This window comes from Mus pahari, chromosome 6, assembly GCF_900095145.1.
Source record: "Mus pahari chromosome 6, PAHARI_EIJ_v1.1, whole genome shotgun sequence".
NCBI lineage: Eukaryota > Metazoa > Chordata > Mammalia > Rodentia > Muridae > Mus > Mus pahari.
The window spans coordinates 71,637,484-71,657,420 of NC_034595.1; the positions used below are offsets into that span (position 1 = coordinate 71,637,484).

The 19,937-nt window shown below is 48.2% G+C and overlaps 3 protein-coding genes across 10 annotated transcripts in view; 2 read left to right on the plus strand and 1 right to left on the minus strand.

Annotated features, from left to right (window-relative positions):
* Scmh1 (Scm polycomb group protein homolog 1) overlaps positions 1–1,625 on the plus strand; it is a 117,195-nt gene extending 115,570 nt beyond the window's left edge. For all 6 annotated transcript variants that reach the window (XM_021200169.1, XM_029539677.1, XM_029539678.1 and 3 more), the window contains one exon: positions 576–1,625. In XM_021200169.1, coding sequence (XP_021055828.1) covers positions 576–701 — 126 coding nt within the window. In that variant the 3' untranslated portion in view covers positions 702–1,625. The remainder of the gene's footprint in view (positions 1–575) is intronic.
* Positions 1,626–3,518: 1,893 nt separating this feature from the next.
* On the plus strand, positions 3,519–8,073 carry Slfnl1 (schlafen like 1). Of its 3 annotated transcripts, XM_021201086.2 has the most exons (5): positions 3,519–3,864; positions 4,399–4,969; positions 6,367–6,900; positions 7,107–7,250; positions 7,811–8,073. In XM_021201086.2, the coding sequence occupies exons 2-5, from the start codon at positions 4,535–4,537 to the stop codon at positions 7,931–7,933; spliced, it is 1,236 nt and encodes a 411-aa protein (XP_021056745.1). In that variant the 5' UTR covers positions 3,519–3,864; positions 4,399–4,534; the 3' UTR covers positions 7,934–8,073. The 3 variants fall into 3 exon arrangements, with proteins under 3 accessions (XP_021056745.1, XP_021056746.1, XP_021056747.1); XM_021201087.2 differs by lacking the exon at positions 3,519–3,864 and having other exon boundaries at positions 4,398–4,969; positions 6,370–6,900; positions 7,811–8,030; XM_021201088.2 differs by lacking the exon at positions 3,519–3,864 and having other exon boundaries at positions 4,526–4,969; positions 6,559–6,900; positions 7,811–8,030.
* A 2,795-nt stretch (positions 8,074–10,868) lies between these two features.
* Ctps1 (CTP synthase 1) overlaps positions 10,869–19,937 on the minus strand; it is a 29,557-nt gene continuing 20,488 nt past the window's right edge. Inside the window, exons 11-19 of the mRNA XM_021199633.1 lie at positions 19,118–19,212; positions 18,341–18,403; positions 15,875–15,918; positions 14,727–14,823; positions 13,735–13,790; positions 13,558–13,654; positions 12,871–13,015; positions 12,300–12,388; positions 10,869–11,655 (exon numbers count right to left, since the gene is read on the minus strand). Of these exons, the coding sequence (XP_021055292.1) occupies positions 12,304–12,388; positions 12,871–13,015; positions 13,558–13,654; positions 13,735–13,790; positions 14,727–14,823; positions 15,875–15,918; positions 18,341–18,403; positions 19,118–19,212 (682 nt within the window). The 3' untranslated portion in view covers positions 10,869–11,655; positions 12,300–12,303. The remainder of the gene's footprint in view (positions 11,656–12,299; positions 12,389–12,870; positions 13,016–13,557; positions 13,655–13,734; positions 13,791–14,726; positions 14,824–15,874; positions 15,919–18,340; positions 18,404–19,117; positions 19,213–19,937) is intronic.

Consider the following 19,937-nt stretch of genomic DNA (forward strand, 5'->3'; position numbering starts at 1 on the left):
TCCTCTGCTTAACTGTGAACCCAGTGCTCCCTTCAAGAGACCACTTGGTTCCATAGCTAGGCATTGCTCTTGCCTTCCTGCTCTGACCACACCCTAATTTTGGGCTCAAACCCATTTCCCTACCTCTTCTGTCACTTGGTGCCATTCTTCCTGTGGTCACAGAGATAAAGTCTACCCCGTCACTGACGGTGTAAATCTTTTAGGTAATTAAGTTTGCAGGGGCTCCGTCCAGAGCAAGCCTAAAGGTCACCACTGCCTCAAGAGGGCTCAGTGCCAGTGCATCTTGAAGGTCAGTGTCTGCCCAGCCTGCACAGGTACATGACTGAAAACTTCTTAGAGGCTCAGGACAGGAAGCCAGCCCCCAGTAGCAGAGAAGAACAAGGTGGAAGGAGCCTGTCCTATAGTGCCTGCCTGAGGAGAAGTGCTCAGAGTGACAGGGAGGGGAGCAGGCAGGCTTCAGGACCCTGGCATCCTGACTGCACTGTGTGCCTAACACTGCTCTGGACAGTCTTCAGTTGGCACCTGAGGCAGTCAGACCAAGCCGACCTCTGATGGTTGCTCTTCCACACCCCCAGGAAATCGATGGCAAGGCCCTGCTCCTGCTGCGCAGTGACATGATGATGAAGTACATGGGCCTGAAGCTGGGGCCCGCCCTCAAGCTCTCCTTTCACATTGACCGGCTGAAGCAGGGCAAGTTCTGAACAGGAGGCACTCTTTTCCCAGGAAGCCGCCAGCCAGCTCCCAGGCACCTTAGTGGGCTCTGGGGGACCTCAGGACTCTAGGAGGCTGGAAAGCCACCACTGCTACCCTTCCTGCCCTGATGTGTCCTTCCATGAAGGACTGAGGAGGGAACAGTGGGGGCCCAGGGCTGGTGCTGCTCTTCCCCTTAGCCTGCTGTGGCTCCCAGGCCCTTCTATTTATTTCTCAAGGCTAGCCAGCCTCTCTCCACAAGTTTAGACGAGCACCTTTCAAGAGATGAGGAGGACGCCAGCCTTAGGACCTTGAAAGGCCCTGGTACCCAGGCCCCTTGCCACCTCCTGGGCTTGGCATAGTGTCCCACGGCCCCCAGCTCATGCCTTCTCACTGGATCCCCAGACTCTGAACTTTATGGTGCAGACCTTTTTTAAAGAGATCCTTTCTTATTGCTAATTTATTGCTTCTGGCATTTGGACTTAATGCTTCTCTTGCACCAAACATTTTTTTGGAAGAGGGAGACCATCCTCTGGTCCAGAGAAGGCCTCTCCAGAGAAGTGTGGCCCTATTTCAGAAGACACTGCCCTAGGGCACTTCTTCTCTGGAATGGACAAAGTATATGGCTCACTGAGGTGAGGGTCTCTCTTCCTCCACTGGGTCCTTTGTAGCCCCAGTCTTCATCGCTGATGGAGTTTCCCCTCACCCTGCCCCCACAGCTCCCTGCCCTGGTCAGAATTGCTGCAAAAGATGGGGCCTAATGCCATTAGGTCAAGGGCCCCAATGGTGGGACGGAGGACCTCAAGGCTGGAGGGGTTTTGCCCTCTGCTCGCTCCTGTGCTTTCCTCCTAAGCACGTCAGCAGCACTGCTGCCCCCCACTGCCATCTGAACTATTTTGTGTCCGTTTGTTTATAAATAAAAACCAATACAAATGCCCGTGTCTTTTTAACCAATTGACATCCAAACCACTCAGCAGGCAGGTTACCCCTTCACTTCACGTTGGTTCTTTCACATGTAAAACAAGGGGCTTGAGCCAGATTATCCCTAGGAACTCTTCTTGACTCAGTCCCAAAGAACAGGCTACTTGTCCAAGTGCCCATAGCACTCAGCATCTTGCAGGCCCCAGGCTTTCTCCCAGTTGCTTCCCTGTCAGATTGACAACCATTTGCACTGTAGTTTCATCAAGCCAAGAAGCAATCCAAGAGATAGCAACTCCAAAACCTCGGTAGGCTGCTTTACCTCCTCCTTGTAGGATGAGAAGAAGCTATACAGACAGCCTTCATGGTACCCGTTGTACTAAGCAAGGCCTGGCACTCAAGGATCATGCAGCCTGACTTACTGTGGGTGCAGGTTTACAGGAGGTGGAGAAGGCTGCCTGGAGCCTGTGTAGGACAGGGCAGCCTGAGATAACAGCCAGGGAGCCACCAGGCTTCACTGCTGCCGTGGCAGTGAGAGCTGTGGGGCTGGCTGGAACAGGCATGGCCAAGTCTTCAGAGAGCCTCATCTGGCCACCCTGTGGAGCTAGGCCTCTTCCTTGCCTGCACACTATTGCCTTTTTATTTCCCTGCAGTTCCCTGCCCAAGCTTCTGCCTCCAACCCTAAATGTAACAAAGGCTCAGGCGTGCCTTCAAAATGGCTGCCCTCAGGAAGGCAAAGAGCTACTTGATTGAACCAGTCAGTCACTGTGGTCTCCCCTTGTTCCCAGTAATCAGGGGCACTAGGAGTAGAGTGGGGAAGTGTGTGATGAAGTATTTATCTGGGAGCTGACAAGGTGACTTGGTCAGTAAAAAGTGTTTGATCCCCAAAATTCAAAGGTAGGCAGGAGAGAGTCAACTCCAGAGTTGTCCTGACAGCCACATGTGTACTGCATGCCTCCCTCCCGCATCATACACAGTAACAAATGAGGGTTCTTTCCTTCCTTTCTTTTTATTTTGTTTTATTTACTTTTATTTTTATTTATTTATTCGGGGGGGGGGTCAAGACAGGGTTTCTCTGTATAGCCCTGGCTGTCCTAGAACTCACTGTAGACCAGGCTGGCCTCGAACTCAGAAATCCACCTGCCTCTGTCTCCCGAGTGCTGGGATTAAAGGCGTGGGCCACCACTGCCCAGCATAAATCAGTTTTCTAATTATTATAAAAAGTCCTTTTGTAAGCTAAGACTTGCCCTCAAGGAACTAGCTGCCACACTGGCAGAGGCTGCGTGTCACTCAAGCATCAGACAGCTCTTGTATTAGTTAGGGTTTTACTGCTGTGAACAGACACCATGACCAAGGCAAGTCTTATAAAAACAACATTTAATTGGGGCTGGCTTACAGGTTCAGAGGTTCAGTCCATTATCATCAAGGCAGGCCACACCTCCAGATGGTGCCACTCCCTGGTCCAAGAATATACAAACCATTACAGCTCTGTCCCTCAAGATGGCTAGCTGATTTTTAGATCCTTCTAGATAGCAATAACTAGAAATATCTGTGTTTGGCACACAGAGAAGCCTTGTATCAGGGGAGCCCTGGACCACACCATGTACATTTTGGTTCATCCTGGGAGCAGCTAGGTCTGGTCAGTGTTCAGTGGGAATTGGGGACTAAGGAAGGAAGTGGAGACTTTAGACGGCAGAGCCAAAGGAGATGGTAACTGGTGGCTTGTGTAAGCACTGAAGGCTGGAGAGGTGGTGTAGAGGGAAGAAGTGTCTTCAGGTCCACAGTTCGAGATTTTACTCAGGCCCATGGCCGAGGTGTGTCTCAGTCGGGCAGCTGTGTCTGCTTACATTGTCTAGCAGACATGATGGTTGTTGAAGTCTGTCTTGCTCAGCATCCCGACTCTGCTTGTCTGAACCAGAAGGCATTGTTGGCCTTCGTGAGATCACAGAGGCTGTTACACAGGCCCCGCCCACTCCCCAGACCCTGATTCTCTCTGTCTCCCTGCCAAGTCCTAAGTGTCCCGGGCCAAGGAGTTGTAGTAGTTGTGGGAGCTTGGGGCTGACACCTCCTATGCCCCTGCAGGATCCAGCAGGACATGAAGATCATAGGCCGCCTCTTTCCTCCTCTTCCTGCTTGCCCTGAATTCCCCCACTGCAGCTGTGGTGGCTCTTGGACTCTGACTATCTCAAGGACCCAATCTGGAAAGATGCGGGCTGGTGGTGCCTGCCACCCAAGTTGGAGGCTAGGGGTGTGGGGGTGAGTGGCAAGCCTGTAAACGAGTTCCCAAGCCTAGGGTAAGGTGCAAGGAACTATCTCTAGTTCCTGAGCCACCTCAAGTTTTATGTATATATGCAAAGGCCCTTTTTATGGGGAGGGACCATAGTAGTTGTCTGTGTACCAGAACCCCCAAACCTGCCAATCCAATCCTAAATAGTTTCAGTGACCCACACTAGCCTCCTAGCAGGTTTTAGAGTGGGTGGGAAAGGCCGCCCTCAGTTTGGAACTATGGCCTCTTCTCTGAGGCCCACTTTAACCATCTTGCTAGGGTCTGGAGACTTTTATGAACCTTCTATAAGTCAGGAGACCCCAGAGAGAGCCTGGAGGTCCTAGATAAAGATTGAAGAGTATCTAGAGGGTATAATGACCTCAAGGATTCCTCCTAACCCTTCAGGCAAATTCCTTATCTGCCCACAGGCCCAGAGGCCTGACTCAGCCCCGCCTGGCTCTTTCCCAGGCACCCAAGGGGGTTACTTGGTTACTTGCCCTCTGCCCTTTTTTCTGACTGCCTAGCCTCTGCCCGTCTACAAGCCTCCAGAAGCCTCAGCACCTGTGAGTCCATTGGGAAGCCCTGGCCAGTCTGAGAGCCAAGCCTAGGAGGAGCAATCGGCAGTGAGGACTACCAAAATTCCTTCTGAGGAAGACCACCATGAGCCTCAGAAAGAGATCAGCACAGACACAGATGTGGGAGTCTCCTGTGATGTCCCAGGGGAAACAGTCCCTGCTAGAATTGCCCCTAAAAGAGTCCCCACCCAAGGACTCTGGCCTCAAGGCAGTTCCCAGCACACATACGCTTTACGTGGGCCACCTAAACCCCCAGTTCTCTGTGCCCGTGCTCGCCTGCTTGCTGCGAGACACCCTAGAGCGACTGGAGCTGCCAGTGGCCCGTGACCAAATTGAGGTAGTGAGGCGGCCACGGAACACTTATGCACTGGTACAGGTGGCTGCTCCCAAGGCAGTGCTGGCCTCCCTCCCCTGGCGTCTGCAGATGGCCTTGGAGGAGCAATTAATCCTTAAAGAGCTCACAGCCCGGGGCAAGGAGCTGGTGTTGAGTGAGGCCTTGGCACCCTTACACCACAAGGAGGTAAGTGCAGTTAACCCAAGTGTGCCCTGCAGGGCATGAAGAGACCTAAGTGTGGATAGCATGAGGAACTGCACACCCAGGGGATGTGACTCAAATGACTGACCCTCTGCTAAGAGGGAGACTAACTCTTAGGGACCCTTTTGCATTCCAGTCAGGTTTGAGCCTGGAACATACCAAGTCATGATTTTTCTCCTTGGTCTACCTCATTTGTTCCACTGACAAACACTAGAAGCAAGGCTGAGGCAGGCAATCTATGCACTGTCCTTGTCAAGCCCTCCAAGAATAGAACCAACTCTGCCAGTCCCAGAATCGAGGTAGCTGTGTAAGAATGGGCAAGCCCTCACTGCCCACTGGGGATAAATTTATAGGGAACCAGAAATCCAGTCCTAAGGCTTGGGACTTAGGAATCAAGGAAGGCAGAGGAAAGATGTTGGGGTAGTGATGTAGGACAGAGATACAGGGTATCTTTGGAGCTCAGGCTGGAGGCTACAGAGGCAACTGAAGAAGGAGGCTGGGCTAGAAGGCAGGCCCAGATCTACAGATGTAACAAGGGAAAGCAGGGTACAGACCAGTTTTGTTGGGGGTGAAAGGTTATACTACCAGTATCCTTGGTCTTCTGTTCCGAGGACAAATCCATGGGGCTTGAACTGCGGAACTAAACGGCTCTGATAACCTTTTGATATATGTGCACCTACTATGTTTCTGAGGCTAAGTTCATCTTCTCTTGGGAGTTGCTAGGCTACTAGGGCTCTGTACATCTCCACGCACTAGCCCAGTTGAGTATAAAGCCCTGTAGATGTGAAGGTACTAGAGAGCTGGGAAATGTGGCCATTGACTTGGCATTTAGAGCTGCTGAGAGGATGGGAAGAGGAAGCTGATGAGACCCTATGGAGATGGCTACGCATGGACAAACTGCCAGAGCCCTAGAGACAAAGCAGAAGCCACAGAGTGACTCGGGAAGGGCAGTAAACACTAAGATTTGGAGGACTTTTCATTAGCTAGGAAGTAGCTAGCAGACATTCAGGGACATCAAAGAAGGGTCCTTTAGTTCAGGGACCTGCATGTCTGCCTAGAGGACTGCAGGGCTACCAAGATGCCTCCTAGGAACCTTATTGCATATTCCTAGTAGAGAAAGACTGGTCCGTGGGTATGCTGAGTGCCAACTTCAAAATGGCAATCTTCTTCCCACCCAGGCATCTTACAGCAGATGCCAAGGAAGAACCCAACCCAAGAGCTGGCTTGAGCCCTTGGGCTAGCACTAACTTTTACAAATATGCGCAATTGGGCTCTTGGCCTAGAAAAGAACTGCTAGCAAGAATGTGATGGGGGTCTGGCAGTCCTTTTAAGTTAGGGTCCTCTGCCTTTGCCTATACACCCAGTCTTGACCCTCATCCCAGCAGGAGGACAGCGGTCCAAGCCCAAGCCACAGCCCTGGCCCCAGCCACAGCCCTGGCCACAGCCCAGGCCTCAGGCACCCACCACTGCCCCAACTGGCAGACCCTTCCCCTAACTGGGGCTCAGTTGGGCGTCGGCAGATCTCTCAGAACCGACCCAGTGGCGTGCGCTCTGACAGTGCCATTGTGCACCAGAAGATCCTGGGCCAGGAACAGCTATTCCAGGGTGCCTTCCTTGGCAGCGAGACACGGAACATGGAATTTAAGCGAGGCGGCGGTGAGTACCTGAGCCTGGCTTTCAAGCATCATGTGCGGCGCTACGTATGTGCCTTTCTCAACAGTGAGGGTGGCAGCCTGCTGGTAGGTGTCGAGGACAGTGGCCTGGTGCAAGGCATCCACTGCAGCCATCGTGATGAGGACCGTACACGCCTGCTGGTAGACTCCATCCTGCAGGGCTTCAAACCCCAGGTCTTTCCCGATGCCTACACCCTCACCTTCATCCCTGTCATAAGCACCACAACCAGCACACCTCTCAAGGTGAGCTGCACGGTCACCGTGCAGGACAGTGACACTGCCCTGCGACATGGCTGAGCATCCTAAGGGTGGGAAGCAGCAACGGGAGCTAGCTTAAGGAAAGGAGCCTACCAGGCTGCCTTCAGGAGCTAAAGTATGGGACTACCCAAGTAGAACTGGGACTACCACCATGAGACGTCACCCTCTGAGCCTCTATTGTCCCTGCTAAGGTACTCCGCCTGACGGTGCACACTCCTAAGGCCCAGGGTGAGCCACAGCTGTATGAGACAGACCAGGGGGAGGTATTTCTAAGGCGTGATGGGAGCATCCAGGGCCCACTGTCGGTTGGCGCCATCCAGGACTGGTGCAGGCAGGTGAGGACGATCTGGCCAAGGTGGGCTGGGGTCAAGCTGACTCAGACACCACCAGCCATTAACCCCAAAGTGCTAGGCAAGCCTAGAGAAGAGAGGCCTAGAAAAGGAACTCTGCCACCTCCTCCCACAATTCACTGCTCAGTGGTTAGAGGGAAAGTCCCAGTAGTCATCTTAAAATCTGTACTCCATTCCATAGCACAAAGCCACACCCACCTGAAAGGCCAAAGATCAGAGGTTAGACTACTGAGATCCTATAAGGAAACTAGGAAAGGGGTATGCACTGTACCCAAGGAGAGCCTGGTGAGGAGATAGGGGAGGGTTGAGTTCCTTCTAGGAAGGAACCACCAAATGGTAGTAAGCAGAGAGTAAGGGAGCTACACTGGGGACATAGACAAGTAGTGATCAGGTCCCTATGCCAGTGGATGGATAGTAAGGCAACCCCAAGACCCTTCATCAGAGGCAGCAGCATGGTCAGGCCCTCAGGCTGGAGCCCATCCCTGGAGAGAGGACAGCCTAAGACAATGGTAACCTAATCATTTACTGCCTCACTGTCCTCACAGAAGTGGACGATGGAGCTGGGCAAGCTGGAAGAGAAGGTGAAGGTGTTAACACTGGAAAAGGAGCAGCTTCGGCAGCAGTTGAGTCAGCGCCAGCCACTGTCTTGTAGCTGCTGTGTACTATGAGGATATAAGATGTGAGCTAAGACTTGGAATAAAACCTACCTGGGCCACCTCCTCTCCCTTGGCATTGCACACACAGGAGCCAGAGGACTTCACCTCAGCGCGGGCACAGTAACATAGCTAATAAACAACTCTTGGCACATGCAAGGAGCCCTGCTTTCAGGAAATTTGGCTAGTTTTCTAGAGCTGAGCTATAATGCACCTTTTGCCTAAGCCGATTACAGTGGGCTAGGAAATCTGTCAACTTGAAAAGGCCACTTGGAGCCAGCAAGACCTATGTGGTAACCAGTTATAAGGCATGAGCACTCTGCAGCTCACCCAACCTGCTGGAACGTTCGTGTCATCACTCCTTACACTGCATGCACTGGAGTCCCTGGTTATTTCTAAGACACTTGGTCAGCCATGCCCAGCCCACTACTGCTCAGGAGCCAGGCCTCACAGCTCTGTGCCAGTGCCTACCTCTGCCTCAGTCTTCCTACCTGTGAGACAGTAACAGTGGGCAAGGGACATTTTGTCACCATCATATGGTATCTGGTACCTTGCTGGCTGTAGCAGAATAGTCATTCACAGGAGGGGTCTAGCCAGACAGGACTACTGCCAGTCTACTAACACAAAAGCCAGAGTTAGATCCTGCCACACCTGCCCTGTCCACAGGCATTTTGTCCTAAGAAAGCCACCTATGCTAGATCCTCCTGCTGTCCCTTAATCCAGCCATGCGTGCCACAGCAACAAACCCACCCCCACCTCTGCACTGGGTAATCTCTGCCTAGGGCCCTCTTCCTTCTGAGCTGCAGGACTTTAGCTTCCCCTCCAAGCGGGCCTTGAAAATGGCACTCCTGCTTCACCACCACACCCTCCAAATCCCACCAAGATGCTAAGATTATAGGCAAGAGCAACTTTCCGGGAACCCCAGCTTGCTTGTTTTTTGTTTTTCCTTTTTTCTTTCCATAGTTTCTCCCACTAAAATACATGTTGCAAGTTAGGTATGGTCTGTGTTCAGAATACTTGCAGTTTTGTAGTGGGTGTCTAATAATTACCTAATGAAACAATCGTGACATTTGCACATTTACCAGATAATCATGGAATATTGACAACATTTTACAAGAGAAGGGTTTCCATGAAAATATACACTTATCAGCTCTTCCTTGAGGCTGCTGGCTATATTCAGAGTAGGGACGGAAATAAGAGACAGAGAGATGGTGAGTGCTGACAAGCATTGTATCCTCTTTAATACATGTGCACACATAAACTGGTTTTGAAAATTCAGTTCCCGGGCTGGTGAGATGGCTCAGTGGGTAAGAGCACCCGACTGCTCTTCTGAAGGTCTGGAGTTCAAATCCCAGCAACCACATGGTGGCTCATAACCATCCATAACAAGATCTGACTCCCTCTTCTGGAGAGTCTGAAGACAGCTACAGTGTACTTACATATAATAAATAAATCTTAAAAAAAAAAAAAGAGAGAAAATTCAGTTCCCATGCCGCACCCACCAGACACTGGACACTCCTGGACCACTCACTACTCTAGACCTGATTTTTCCAGATTACAAACAGGATACAATCCCTGCCAACACTCACAATGCTTCCAGGAACCAAACATGATCATAAATGGTGTCCCCAGTGTTACATAAAGAATGCACTCCTGAGGTTGAGTTGTGGCTCAGTGATAGAGCACTTCATTCACTAGCATGAATAAAGTCATGGGTTCTAGCCCCAGCATAACCAAAGTAAATGAATGAATGAAAAAATAAAGCCATCATTCAAAAGGTGAGAGGAGATGTTTCTGGGTACCACACATGCATGTGCCAAGCACCACGCTAGATTCTGGTCCAGGTGCTACCACCCGCAGAGTACTTTCTCTGGAAGCTGTTTTGGCAAAAGCAGATAGTAATAGGGAACACAGCTGCCACCTGCCCTTGGCCCCTAACTCTGAGGTCAGCACACTAAGGACATGAGGGAGAAGCCACTGCGCACTGGTAGTCACTAATCATAGAGGGCTGCCTTCCAGCCCCATCAAGCATCAGGCCCTGTCAGGATCGCCAGCAGCATAGCAAACTCTGGAGAACCAGGTGGGGGTTTTCTTTTGCTGACAGGTCATGCACGTGGTTACCATGTGGCAATTGGTCAATCGAGGCCATCTTCATCAGTAGAAAAACATTAGAGATGGCTCTTCCAAACCACTCCACACCCAGCCAAGCCCTCTCTATTGTGACAACAGCAGTAGACCCTCTGTGTGGGAAGAGCTTAGAATCATTCCACAGCCAGACAGGATCCCTACAGAAGAAAGCTGTGAGCTCACAGAAATGAACGAAAATATAGGATAGGATGCTTTTGAACAGGAATAAGAAGGGTGGGGCTCTGAATCTCAAGGAAGACGGTGACATTGGACTAGGGAATGAGGAATCTGAGGTAGGAGTTAGGCAAACAGGTGAGACAAATTTTCCTCCCCAGTGCCCCAATTCAACTTGTAGCAGGTGAAGTAACTATCTATACACAGCCAGGCCTGGTGACATACCAATGTCACCAACACTGCATAATTCATTTTGGAAAGTGAATTGCCCCTGCCCCATGACCTTGAACTTCTAAACTCTAGAGGTCAAGAATGAGTGCAAAGTAGGAAAGAAAACCTAACAGCTGGTTAAGACAGCCTGGCTCCCTGTGTGAATTACCTGTCTGTAGTGTGCAAAGGACCCTGTTCAGGCAGCACATGATTCCTCTCTTCTCTTCCTGCTACGTAAGTAGCACACAGCATCAACTGGATTTTAATCCCTGGAATATATGTCATGACAACCAAACTGACTTGCTGAGAAATCCTAGTTGCTACTAAGGCTTGCATCTTAGTTTGATGCTCACTGAGGCTGGCCCAGGAGAAGCCCTGGCATTGAAGCTCAGTGCCCATGGAAAAGCAGCCCAGCCAGTGACAAGAGAGAGCACACCAATGGTTCTGCATTATTTATTAAGTTAGGAGTATGCATCAAGCTAACCACCATACTGTAGCACATGGTCATGCCCATTGCCATATCACATTAAGAAAATAACTTCAAATTGCATTTCAAATGCAATAACACCATTCCGGAAGAAAAAAATACCCTCAAATCAATGGTGCAGACACAAGAGAGGGCTTTAGAATCAGTTACCCTAAAATTCCTTGTTTCTTGACCCCTTGATGCAAGGAGTTTTCTCAGCCCCAGGAATAGAAAGTGTAGCCAGAGACCCAGGGTTTTTATGTTGACACTTTATACAGACAGAGCTTGTCTGGTATACCAAAAAACCAAACAACCCTCTGGATGGTGAGGGTAGATACAGCTGCCACCTAGTCCCCTGTAACTCAGCAGCACTGAGATGCCAGCAACACCCAGTTAGCAGCCCAGCACTGGGAGTCCTGGCACCCCAGGGAAACAACAGCAATTCACTCCAATGACAGTGACTCAAGTGGTTGGAAAACAAGGTAGTTGATGGCCCTTAACCAGCCAGCAGCCACCATCAGGTTCCGTCCAGAGGCCTGTTTCCCATCACAGAAGCACAAAAACTGCAAAGGTATTGTCGCACAAATACATGTGTTGCAGGATCCAGTATAAATGATGGGACATGCAAGTGACAAAGTTTTCCAAATGTCTTTCCCCCATAATAAAATAATCTTAATAAAAACATAATTTAAAAGAAGTGTGAAAAGCAGGATGTAAAATCATAGTTGTAAACTGTCAAAGCTGAAGTTGAAGACTCATCCTGTTTAAAGAAAAACAAAAAGCTAGAATTATATGATGTTTATTAAAGTGTCAGAACTTAGCTGCCAGCACTCAGGGAACAAGGCCTGTTCCTGTAGGAGAATGACAGGAGCCTATGTTTGCAAATCCATAGACCTTCAAGGCCTTGCAGCAACCTGTCTCACCCAGATACAAGCACTATGTTGACAGCACCAGCCCGTTTCAAGGCTGCTAAGGGACAGGCAACTCCCAATGATTGACAAATGGAGAAATATAGGTGCTTTTGCACGTGTGCTTACACAATATGTGGAAGACAGAGGTGGACAGACATCTTCCTGTCAGTCTCCAACTTACTCTGTGAGATGACAAATCACAGAATGCAGCTCACAGGAGAGCTAAGCTGGCTGGCCTGTGATCTCTTAGAGAGTCTGCTACCAAGTTTTCGGTTTTCTACTCAACCTTAAAAATGTCACTAACTGGGGCTAGAGAGATGGCTCAGCAGTTAAGAGCACTGACTGCTCTTCCAGAGGTTCTGAGTTCGATTCCCAGCAACCACATGGTGGCTCACAACCATCTGTAATGGGATCCAATGCCCCGTTCTGTTGTGTTTGAAGATAGCTACAGTGTACTCCTATAAATAAAACTGTAAAAAAAAAAGTCACTTACCAGATCAGTCCTGACTTATTGATGGAAACTTGAGTTCAGTGATTTCCGAGTCTGGGGAGCTGCTCCCACTTCTGTCACTGTAAGTGTCCCTGTGGAATTGAGAAGGGTTACTCAGCTCCCATCAAGGACTCACTTTACTTCCCCACTTTTGTAACCTCAGTTATGCGCAGCATGTGTCCACATGTGGCAACTATCTCTACCACATACTTGAGGTTGTGGAGGGAATTCCTCTAGTTGCAAGTATACAGCCCCTCCCCAGTAGTTCAACATTAATATACTAACCCAGAGACACCAGTTTCAGATAAAAGAAATAACAGGGCACATGTCTACATGGTTGTGACCCACTTGCCACAGACAGGAAATGCTCAGCAGCAAAAACAGAACCCAGCAACTACAAAGATGAGGCCTGGCCAACTAGAAAGAGACAGCCTAACAAACCTCAAAGAAACAATAGGAGCCTTCACAGCATACCAAAGAGTATGTGGTCACCTATACAATGACCAGGCCGTGGCACCTATGGCTTTTTCTCAGGACTGTGTAGAACCTCACTGTGATGAGTTAGCATCCCCACCTGGGTGAGAGCCGGCAACCTTTCTGAAGGTAATGTGGGAGCCGCCCCACAGAGGCCAGGAGAAGGCCAAAGTAGGGTGGGGAGGGCTTGATAGGCCTGGACAGGAACTCAGGGTGATATTGCACTCCAACAAAAAATGGATGATCTGCAACACAAATTCAGAAGAACAATTAGTATTTGAAAATGTCTATCACCAAAATATAGGAAAAGGGAACCCCAAAGCAGGAGTCAGCTGACACTGCTACGCACTGTGTAACTCAAAGCTCTGTCCCTGCTCTCCAGAGTCTGTAAGTGAATATCCCGTCACTTGCACAGGCTAAACTACACACTGTCCACATGAAAGCTAAAAGGATTTAGCACTCATTCCAGCTAGGTCTTCATGCTACATGCCTGCTGTGGAAACTGTACATAGGTGTGTGCCTCCTGCCTCTGCAGCCTTGTGAGAAGCCCCTCCCCGACACTGCAGCCTCCTCAACACCAGCTCGAGAAAGCACAACGCACTTCTCTTTTTCTTGAGATAGCGTTTGGCTCTGTAGCCCTGGCTAACCTAGCACTTATGATCCTCCTCCCTCAGCTCTCCACGTGCTGGACTGCAGATGTGGGGCAAATTGTTCTGTTTTCCCACACACCAAGAAAACCTTACTGCACTTTGTCCACTGAGTTATCACTAACTACCCAGATAGCCACCTTCCAACTCCACGATCTCCATCCTCTCCCCTTCAACATCTTGGCCAACAAACTTCAAGCCTTGCTCTTCCAAGCACTTTTTCAGGACTGGGTTCACCTGGTGGGACAAGAAAACATTGTTTTGGCTTCTCTACTACCTTCTTTGCAAAGTAAGGGAAGGAACAGGCTCATCCTCACCTCAAATCGGTGGCGGTGCCTTTCTTCCAAGTAGTCTGTGTCTCCATAGAGTTTCCCTGAAGAAAACCAGGCAATTTAGGACTTACACCTGCACAAAAAGTCTATGCAAACTACTAAATATTCCCAATTCACACTTATGTAAGTAAATCAGGCTACCAAACTTCTGCAAGCCACATTAGCCTGCTCTTGATATAATTCAGAGGAATTCCTGGGCCTCTGGCTCCTCTGCCCAAACCAAGAACCACAGCAAAAACAAACTGTCACCACCTCCCTCAAACACACCACTGCTAAATGCTAAGCACTGTGCTGCTGGGAAACACCAAAGAGACAGGCTAGGCCCTCCCAGAAAACCAGATCCCTGAGAACACTGTGGGAAAGGGAAATGAAAAGCTAGTTGGTATGTGGTGACTATAGATGAACAAGCGCAGTGTATGCAAATGGGGTGCTTACCGACCCACTCCTCACTAACTCCAACTGAGACCCCAAACCCACAGAACAGCATAGATGGAAGATCCTGAAAATGGTACTCAAGTGATTCTCAAACTAGTCTGACTGGAACCCCAGGCACCTCTAAAAATGGTTAAAAGAGCAATGTTGCCATTGGGCATGACTTGTAGGGGCATTTTCCTCCTCCAATTCTACCAAAGTTTTAACCACAATTGCTATTTGTTAGAATAAAACATATTTAAACTATGTATGTAAAACTGATTTTTTTTTAATCACCAAATTCCACATAGTTCTATTTACTAGTAGTTTAAGAAAGTAACCACAGATTGCAATGGCTTTAACCTAATGGCCAGATGCATTACCAGAGATCATCTAGCTAAAACCATACATCCTAAACTAGCATGAGATGAGGAGGAGGAAAGAAATGCAAAAGTAGCTACATAGCCAAGAAAAGGCTGCCCTGGCTCTTTGGAGCTTTAGAACCACCTATCCCACATGTCCTGCACAGACCAGGACAAAAGCCAGACTCATGTGAAACAACTTACTCATGACTGAGTTCTTGGTCTGGAACAGGGTTCTCCTCTTGCCCAGCCTCATGGTTCCACCCATTTGCCCAGGGTTATGTTCTGGCATGTCTATGACCTAGAGATGTTCAGAAAACAAGTCTGACTACCAAACTTTGCTTCTGTTAGAGCTAGACCTCCTTCCCCGAGTGGAGCCCTCCAGGGCAGGAAAATTCAATGCTTCAGCCTCCCTCATGATGGTGTCCCCTGTCCTAGCACTTGTGATGCCAAAGGCTCTGTGTGCTGTGGCATAGCAACATGGACACAGGATTAAACTAGTCATTACACAGCCATCCTCTAGATCAGCAGCCACTAGCAAGTCTGTGAACAGGTAGACTGGCACCCCAGAGGGGGCTGCTACAGTCATCTGAGTACCTTTTAAACCCCTCCAAGCCTCCCTGTGTTCCACTCCCTCCTTGCCCCACCATTGTTCTTACATTAACAAAACTTCAACTTTAGAACAGATATGCAGAAACTAAATCAGTAAGATAAAAAACCATGTCCAGCTTGTCACAGTATCCTCAGTGACAAAAACAGTACCTCACATACAACCAATGCTCAGCATTTGCTGAATACTGAAAAAGCAAATGCCTAAGCACTCCTGTCAGTCATGGGCTAGGAATGCAAAGACAAACACACTGCCCGTCCCTAGTGAGCCTTATAGTACTACCACAGGCTGAGTAGGCCCCAGGCCCCAGGTGATCAACAGCAGGAGTATAGCCTGGAAAGCTTTGCTTACCACTAAAGAAATCACCACCCCTTAGCTCATTAATCCTGAGCCTGTCTACCCTACCCTCCAGGACTGGCACTGGGAAGAACATGAATTGTTAAAATATGGAGCTCTGAGAACAGGGGCTACCAGGCAGCGAAACTTCACACGTGCTTCCCACCAGGAACTGAGGGGAATTGAGGATAATTCTCTTGCTATTAGGGAGTACACCTATCATTTAAAGACTTCCAATGTAACCTGGAAAGACTGGTGAGGAATTAGGTGAAAACTCAAAAGGTCCTCGTCAGGAGGTCTGAAGGGTCTTTGGGACACACTGGTCTCACTGCCTGTCTGCCATCCCCTGCTTCACAGATGCCCTTCTACCCCTTCTAAGCCCGAGAGGTTCAAATGCTTGACTCACCACAGGATGACTAGTCTTGGGGTCAAACTCTGTAGAATTGGCATCTGAAAAGTTAAAATAATTGAGTCATGAAAATAACTATAAACAAAACCTTAGTTACTAGTTTCCTGCTAAGCATCAAATCATGAGCTCTCTCAGTTTAGAGCTGATGATTACAGGCTGGGGAGAATGGCCAAGTACTTAAAGCACTCATTGTTCTTACAAAGAACCTAGTTCTAGGAGATCCAGTGCCTTCTGGCCTTCATGGACACCAAGCAGGCAGAGTGCACTTACATACATGCAGGCAAGACACTCACTTGCACAAAGTAAAGAAAAATCATTAGAAAACTATGGGGCACCAATAGCCAGGTGTGGTGGCACATTCCTTTAATTCCAGCACTGAGGTAGATGGATCTCAGAGTTCAAGATTACATAGGGTTCTAGGCCAGCTAAAGCTACACAGACTGTCTCAAAAGAAAAAAAAAAAAAAAAAAGGGAAAGGAAAAATAGTAACTTTAAACTATAACCACACTGTTTTCCCCTTCCCAGAACAGCATTTTTAAGGTAAGACAACCAACACAGGTGAATTTTCAGCTCTCTGAAAGCTGAAATCAAGCTGCACAAAGTAGATCAAAATCATCTTACCATGTTTCTTTAGTAACAGTTCTTACATTAATTTTTTTAGTTTGTTATAGCTTCTATGAGATGAACAAGAACTGCTCTACCTTTTCTTCCATCCTGAGCATCTAATATGCTGTCATCCTCTGCTAAGTTAGGAATTAATTGGTTTGTTATTTTTCTTTGCAGTACTTATACTGAATCCAGGGACTTGCCATGCCCAGCCCTTTTCCATGTTTAATTTGAGACAGGATCCCGCTATAGTCAAGGCTGTCATGAAACTCACTCTGTAGGCAGGTTTCTATCTGTGATCCTCCTGCCCCGTCTCTGAAATAGCTGGGAAGTTAACTGACTTCAACAAACAACCTTTATTTTATGAAATGTACTGACCATAAGCAAAGCCACTAGACAAAAAAGGCAATAGATTAAGTCCCTAGCAGTGTGCACTTGGATTTTTCTGTAAGGTCCTGTCCCCTGCCTGGGTCCAAACGTCGATAACCGTATCACAACCACATGCCCAACTGGGACCCTGTAGAGAGGCAGGAGCCTGAGCAGGAGCTGTAAGAGCGCTCCGGTCATCCCAGACCAGGGTGTCTCCCCAGACTCTCACTGCCTAAGCCAGACAGCTTTTCCATACCTACATGTTGCTTCATTCTGTAGCACCCTCAAAAATGGCTCTGAGAAGCCAGTGACCTCTGGATGTGCTCCCATGGTCAATCAGGTAGAGGTAGATATTACACTAGCTAAACAGTTTGGATCTGCCAGGAACTGCTAGGGACTATTTATAGTACTTCTCCTACAAGGTTTCTCTGTGTAGCCCCAGCTATCCTAGAACTCAACCTGTTTACCAGGCTGGCCTTGAACTCATAGAAATTAAATGCATGCACCACCACCACCTGGTTTTACCTTTTTTAAATGTGCATTAATATTTTGCCTGCATGTATGTCTATGTGAGACTATCAGATCTTAAGGTTATAGGTGTGAGCTGCCATGTTGATGCTGGGATTTGAACCTGGGTCCTCTGGAAGACAGTCCTTAACTGCTAAACAATCTCTCCAGCACCTTCACCTACTTTTTACAACTGTGTGAAGTAGGAATCACTTTGATGCCCATTCTACAAGCAACAGAAGACAGAAAGTTGCCTAAAACTACCCACATTTAGTGATAAAAAAGCCAGAACTTGAGCCCAAGCCTACAACTGCACAGCCCTTCAGTAGACTAGTGGCTTCTTGCTGGGTACCGCCGTCTGGGTAGTGGTCACTGTGTTCAGAGTGAGAATCTTGAGATAAGAAAAGCAGGATCGGGGCTGGTAAGATGGCTCAGCAGTTAAGAGCACTGACTGCTCTTCCAAAGGTCCTGAGTTCAAATCCCAGCAACCACATGGTGGCCCACAACCATCCGTAATAAGATCTGACGCCCTCTTCTGGTGTGTCTGAAGACAACTACAGTGTACTTACATATAATAAATAAATAAATCTTAAAAAAAAAAAAAAAAGAGAGAGAGAGAGAAAAGCAGGATCGCCGGGCCTGGTGGAGCACACCTTTAATCCCAGCACTTGGGAGGCAGAGGCAGGCAGATTTCTGAGTTTGAGGCCAGCCTGGACTACAGAGTGAGTTCCAGGACAGCCAGGGATACAGAGAAACCCTGTCTCGAAAAACTAAAAAAAAAAAAAAAAAAAAAGGATCAGTAGCCAAAGGCCTGCTTGCTTGCTTGGTGCTCCCTCAGACATGTAGTGATTCTCTGTGAATGTGGTGCCCAGTTCACTGAACACTGAGAAGTGCTGAGAAAACAGGCATCATGCCCATAGCTCCCAACCACCAGCACACAATTCCTGCCCTGCAGGAATCAGTTGCTAAACATACACTTACCTTGCCATCCCAGTACATTTCTTGAAAATTCTACCACTGCTAGCTGCATTCCTAAGCACACACCTTCCAAGAAAGGATAAACATGTCACTCTCATATAAGAGGGCAACTCCCACATATCCCAGCCTGTCAGTGTCTTCTACCCTAAGTGGAAACCACACAATGTAAGAAACACCCGAAAGTGATACCTGTACTGAATTAAAAACAGGACCTACACATTCATGAAAATTCAGGGCTCTGCAAAGCTACCCAGTTAAAGACTCTATACTCAGTACCTTAGAATCCAAGTCCCTAATCCTCTCTCATTAAGTTCTCATTTACAAATTGATCAAGTTGAAAACTGCCTAAATCTGTGGCAACAGGAAGCATCCAACATCACTTGGCCCAGTTATTGGCTGGTTTGCCAAATGAGAACACCAAGTCCAGTCTTACATGTACTTACTGCAAACAGTTATTTCCTACATAAGAGTCCACTTTCTCAAAATTCCTCGTCATCTGCATATACCTCTTAAAACTTTCCACATTGTGAACCTAAGGGCTGATGAGATGGCTTAGTAGGTAAAGGTGCTTGCCACCAAGCCTCATAACCTAAGTTCAATTCCTGAGACACCAATGATAGAAGGAGAGGACAGACCTTGGCAAGTTGCCCTCTAACCTCTACATGTGTGCCATGGCACGGGCCTATGCACACATACATAAATAAATGTAATTGAATTTCCTCCAGAAAATTCCTTTCCACTCATTCTTTGTCAGCGTGATGAGAGTACAAAAAGGCTTACCCAAAAAAGGCTTCTTCTGTTTCCGAGCCCAAGCAATTGCTTGAATTTTTCCTTCTGTCCCCCGAACACCAAATCCTCCTGGAACCAGCACTCCACTGCAGAGAAAAGACCACTGAGCAAATTCCCTTAACTAATCCAGCCCTCAGTCATGTCAAAGACATCACTGCCAAGACACTGAGGCCCTGAACTTACTTCCCATCTAGCTCAGCCTGGACTGTAACTAAAAGACTATGGATGCACTTTCTGTGCTTATAAATACAAGAAACTTAATGCAAAGACATAGGCTCCATCACACCAACAGAGAATGGTCTATAACAACAATGTTGTTACTGCCCTTCCCCCAGATTCTTTATTTATATTTCTTTTTTTGAGATGGGTCTTTTAGCATATCCCAAGCGGGCTTCAAACTCACAATCCTCCTGCCTCAGCTCCCTAAGTACCAGACTATGAGTGTGTTCGACATTGTATGTCAATCAGTTCACTTTTCCTCTCAATTCCAACACTCCTCTTAGATTCTGTGAGGGGGACTTTCCTCAGCAGTGTGTCACACTGACCAAGCATCTAAACAGAAACTTCGTTTTTACTATGTAAAAAAAAGAAACTAACTGGACATGGTAGCACACTCATTTAATCACAGCACTTGGAAAGCAGAAGCAGGCAGATATCTGAATTTAAGGCCGGACTAGAGTTACACGGGTCAGCCAGGGCTAAGCAAAGAAACCATGTCTCAGAAAACAAAGAGGGCTGGAGAAATGGCTCAGCAGTTAAGAGCACTGACTGCTCTTCCAGAGGTCCTGAGTTCAATTCCCAGCAACCACAT